Genomic DNA, 4,691 nt, shown 5'->3' on the forward strand with positions numbered 1-4,691 from the left:
TCAGCAGATCCCCGCCGATTTGATCCGTCAAACCGCAGTGCTGAAGATCCAGCGCTTTCATCCATAAGCTGTCGCGTATAGCCTCGATCATCTCTATTACGGCACAGTTGCCGAGATGCGGATTATCGTTCAGAGTCAATCGACGTAATCCTGGCATTGCCTCGAAGTTGGGCTCGCGATACCTCAGCGATTGTTTCCAGGTGTCGTGATAAAGCGCTAGTTTCTGTCTGGAGAGCGCGGATGCTAACGGGCCACCGCTGCTTGACGTGAGGTCGCAGTGACTGAGATTCAACGACCTCACGCTGCGATTGTCCGCTATCGTTCGGCAAATTAATTCGCAGCCGGTGTCGCCAATGTAGCAACGTCGTAGGGACAGGTGGTATAGAGTTTCTGTTCCCGACAGACCGACACAGAGCACTGCAATGCAATCCGGAGGAAACGGGATGCCCTCGAGTTCCAAATGCGTGAGGCTGGACGAATTTCTCACGCATTGGCCGACGCTCTGCGACAGCCATTCCAACAAATAACGCGTGAGGACCACCGGGGCCTTACCCATCGCTCGCGCCTTGTCCTCGGAATTCACCTCTTCTAACGGTTTACGGCATTGATACCTGATGGACATGGATGCGGTCTCTTGTATCTTTGACAAGCTCGAAAACAGTGAAGACAAACTATATTTCGTTTTCTAGAGTAATTTTTTTTCCCGAGATATTTAATTTAATAACAAACATTCTAAAAAAATTAAAATTAAAAAGAAATAATTTTTCAAGAAGCATAGATAATGTACAAAGATAATCGGAAATTTACATGTATATTTTATCACATGTATAATTCATTAACATTAAAAATTAATTTAACACTGCCAAATTTATCAGTAAAAAATAATGACAAAACCTTATATAAATATCAATTGATTGGCATCAGAGAAATAAATAAACAACGTGAAAATATCAAAATAATAAATTAAAAATATACATGTGTATTCCACATCATATCTATAATCAAGTAACTTTAAAAATTAGTTTAACGTCGCTAAATACATTATTTAAAAATGGCTCGTATAAAAATCAATTGAGAGTCATCAAAAAGAAATAGAAAATAACAACGAAAATATCAATGTAATCGGTTATTTTGCAACCTGCTGTGCACGCTAATCGATTTGAGTGAGCGATCGAGGGAAAGGGAGTTCAAGATCGGGCTCCAATCGTCCATTTTGACGCGATCGGTGGTAAAGTCCAAGCTGTGCGGTAGGGTGACACATATAACCGGCAACGGTCGTAATCGTTGTTGCTTGCAAAGTTCCATATAGCAGCTTGCGAAGTTCCTGCCGGCCGGGATCGCCATTTTCCGCGGCGAAGCCGGCGCGGCCGCATCGATCTTCCGTCGGCGTCGCGACGGAATTTCACCCCCGAGGGTCGTAATGTTGCCGGTGGTCTCGCCTCCAGAATTATGAACAGTCTCGGCCGCTGTTGTAAATCGGCGCATTATCAGATCCGCCCTCTCATCGCTTGGTATAAGGAGCCTTGTTTTTAGACATTTAAACGGAGGCCAACATATTCTTGAGAAAGACGATATATATCTTGAGAAATTACCTTCGCCGTTGTTGCTTCGCCCGTGGACTAACCCCGATCTCACCGCGAAACGTCATCTGCACTATCAGATTTGGAAGAGATCGCCGAGTTGCGAGAAAAGATTTCGTCGAAAGGGCTATTTTTCGAAAACATCGACGGCTTTCCTTCTCGATCGTAATCGCTATACGCGGGCCTACCTACCCGAGCTCTACATAAAATTTCCGCTACGCGGAACACGACGAACCTACAAACGAAACTCACACGCGAGCGGACTGAACATCGTCGATTGCGATTATTTCGCTCTGATTTATTTCACTCTGATTTAGCCAAATCGAGTTTGCATTTGCTAAATTTTAACGTGATACTTTATAATTGCATGAAATTCACTTCGAAATGGACATATAAAAAGGAACAATATCAAAAAAAAGTCATTCCTTTTTCAATTTAAAAAAAAATTTTTAATGTTATTCAAGAATAAATAATGTTTAAATATTTCTTTTTAAACTTTTAAAATTTTCATATTTCTATAGAAATTAAATAATTACATATAATCATTTTTTATTATTCAGATATTTTAATCCTTTCGGCACATTAATTGTTTCTCAGACCGCCAGTCTCTCTAGCTATGGCAAGATACACTACGCCACTACCTCTACCCACAGTCGCACCGACGACAAACTCTACGAATAATGCAGCAACACCACCTCGACAAGACAACGAGGACGGTATGCATCTTGTACATTTCTAATAATTGCTATGCTGAAAAAAATTATTAATTTTCTTTCACATATATATAATAATATTTTTTGATAAAAAAGGTGACATGCATACACGCACATATTTTTATAAATTTCAGCAAGAAAAGTATTATATTATAAATATATAATTTAATATGCACAATATTTGTTTTATTCTATTAAAGATATATAAAACTTTTTTTCAATGATCCTCTTAATTCAAATTTCCACGGAAATTTGCATCAGCGCCATTCACGGTTTAATCGCTTGCTATTATCACAGCTGTCACAAAGAGTATACATAAGATAGAAAAGAGTTTTATGTTTAAATAGGTAACGCATCCGAGGATAGTATAGATGTAACGAACGAGGAGCCATTGACACCTCAAAGAAGTGGATGCGCGCAGCTTCCACCAATACTCCCGTCATTATATTCACCCGCGAGTGCCGAAACGGTCTACGAGACCAGCGCGAGGCTGCTCTTCATGGCCGTCAAATGGGCGAAGAATCTTCCCTCTTTCGCTGGTTTGCCATTCAGAGATCAGGTAATGCTTTACCAAATTTACGATTACAACTCACTTGCAATATAGAAATTTAACATATATATATATATATATATATATATATAAGTATAACGCATTTTTATTTGATAATTTATTTCGATGTTGATGAATGATATGTGATCGTGGCAAGAAGTTGTCCAGAATTAATATCAGCAAACAATATTCAGCAACGATAAATTAAAAGCGATAAATAAAAAATATGAATGATACATATTTATATAAAAAGAAAAGAAAAATTTTTTAAATTCTACTATATATACTAAATCTAATTATAATAAAAATATCATGAAGATTTTTTAAATACAATTAAAATCTAAAGATTAAAAATCTGATTATTATGCTAAATCTGATTATAATAAAAATGTCAACAAATATAATAATAATTAAGAATATTATAATAATGAAGATATCAGATATTATAATAAAGAATAGCAGAAAAATCCAGATGTAATTAAAATGGCGAAAATATAGAGAGATAATAATACACCAATTTTTAAATAAATCATAAATATTTTGATCGATCGTGGTTTAGGTAATATTGCTGGAAGAGGTCTGGTCGGAGCTGTTCCTCCTCAATGCGGTTCAATGGTGTCTGCCACTCGAATCGTCGCCTCTCTTCAGCGCTGCCGAGCTGACTGCTCTGACCCTTTCGCCGCATCCGCATCCGCACTCGGGACTACACCTACAAACCACTACGGGAAAACCTAGTCAAGTAGCGGCGGATGTCAGGCACTTGCACGACACCCTACAGAGATATAAAGCGGTCATGGTCGATCCCGCGGAATTTGCCTGCATGAAAGCCATTGTTCTCTTCCGCCCAGGTTAGTGACTTTCGATATGTTTTATACATGCATAACATATAAAGTATATATAATTTGTATTACTTTTATTATAAAATACATTTCAGAATTTAATTACAAACTATTCTCTCTTCATCTCTGCTCTTCTCTTTCTCTCTCCCTATTGTTTAAAAAAATTTGTTTTTAAACTTAATTTCTTTAAAAAAAGCATAGTCACGATAATATATCTGCGCTTAATTATTCAATTTCGCAAATTGGCACGATATTCTGTTGCAGAAACCCGCGGCTTAAAGGACTCCAGTCAAATTGAGAATCTGCAGGATCAGGCACAGCTAATGTTGGGACATCACGCGCGCGCTCAACAGCCGAATAGCCCGGCCCGTTTTGGCAGGTTGCTATTGCTGCTCCCGTTGCTGCGAATGGTTCCGGCTGCAAGAGTGGAACTGATTTATTTCCATAGGACCATCGGCAATACACCAATGGAAAAAGTCCTTTGTGACATGTACAAAAACTAAAAATTATCTCGAACATTAGAAGATTCCCCGAGAATTATAAATTGCCACTATGAAATTGATAACGCGAATTAGTATGCAGAATCCAAAAGATTTGGCGCTAGAACAAGGATTTACGGAAGGTGGAATCAATCACCGAAGGTGGACAGCAAAGACTGGCAAACGAGACTTTCCTAAAAATGTAAGAATCAAAGAGCAAAGCGCGCGCGCGCTTTGTTCCGATACGATCAGGCCTAAGGACAAAGTCCTAAGTCCCTTCGAGATGATCATAAGATAATAAATTCGATTGGCAAGTATTCCTACCTTACAAACGCGAGGCACAGGAAAAATGGCGTCGCTAACGAATAAAACGGCAACTAAAATCGAACGAGGGGCACTCAATCGCGGCGTAAATATACACATATAGACACATACATATAGTATATGTATTTATTTATTATAGACATATATATATATATATATATATATATATATATATCTCGCGCGATACTCTGCACGCTTTTAGAGAA

The 4,691-nt window shown here is 38.3% G+C and overlaps 2 protein-coding genes across 2 annotated transcripts in view; one reads left to right on the forward strand and one right to left on the reverse strand.

The window, feature by feature from the left end:
- Positions 1-1,344, reverse strand: part of LOC115246253 (centrosomal protein of 78 kDa-like) — a 2,883-nt gene extending 1,539 nt beyond the window's left edge. Inside the window, exons 1-2 of the mRNA XM_029824966.1 lie at positions 1,139-1,344; positions 7-611 (exon numbers count right to left, since the gene is read on the reverse strand). Coding sequence (XP_029680826.1) covers positions 7-611; positions 1,139-1,344 — 811 coding nt within the window. The remainder of the gene's footprint in view (positions 1-6; positions 612-1,138) is intronic.
- Positions 1-4,614, forward strand: part of LOC115246254 (photoreceptor-specific nuclear receptor-like) — a 25,551-nt gene extending 20,937 nt beyond the window's left edge. The window contains exons 6-9 of the mRNA XM_029824967.1: positions 2,178-2,296; positions 2,641-2,852; positions 3,403-3,691; positions 3,947-4,614. Of these exons, the coding sequence (XP_029680827.1) occupies positions 2,178-2,296; positions 2,641-2,852; positions 3,403-3,691; positions 3,947-4,185 (859 nt within the window). The 3' untranslated portion in view covers positions 4,186-4,614. The remainder of the gene's footprint in view (positions 1-2,177; positions 2,297-2,640; positions 2,853-3,402; positions 3,692-3,946) is intronic.
- Positions 4,615-4,691: the final 77 nt, after the last annotated feature.

The sequence above is a fragment of the Formica exsecta genome, unplaced genomic scaffold, assembly GCF_003651465.1.
Source record: "Formica exsecta isolate Colony F162 unplaced genomic scaffold, ASM365146v1 scaffold1417, whole genome shotgun sequence".
NCBI classification, from domain to species: Eukaryota; Metazoa; Arthropoda; class Insecta; order Hymenoptera; family Formicidae; genus Formica; species Formica exsecta.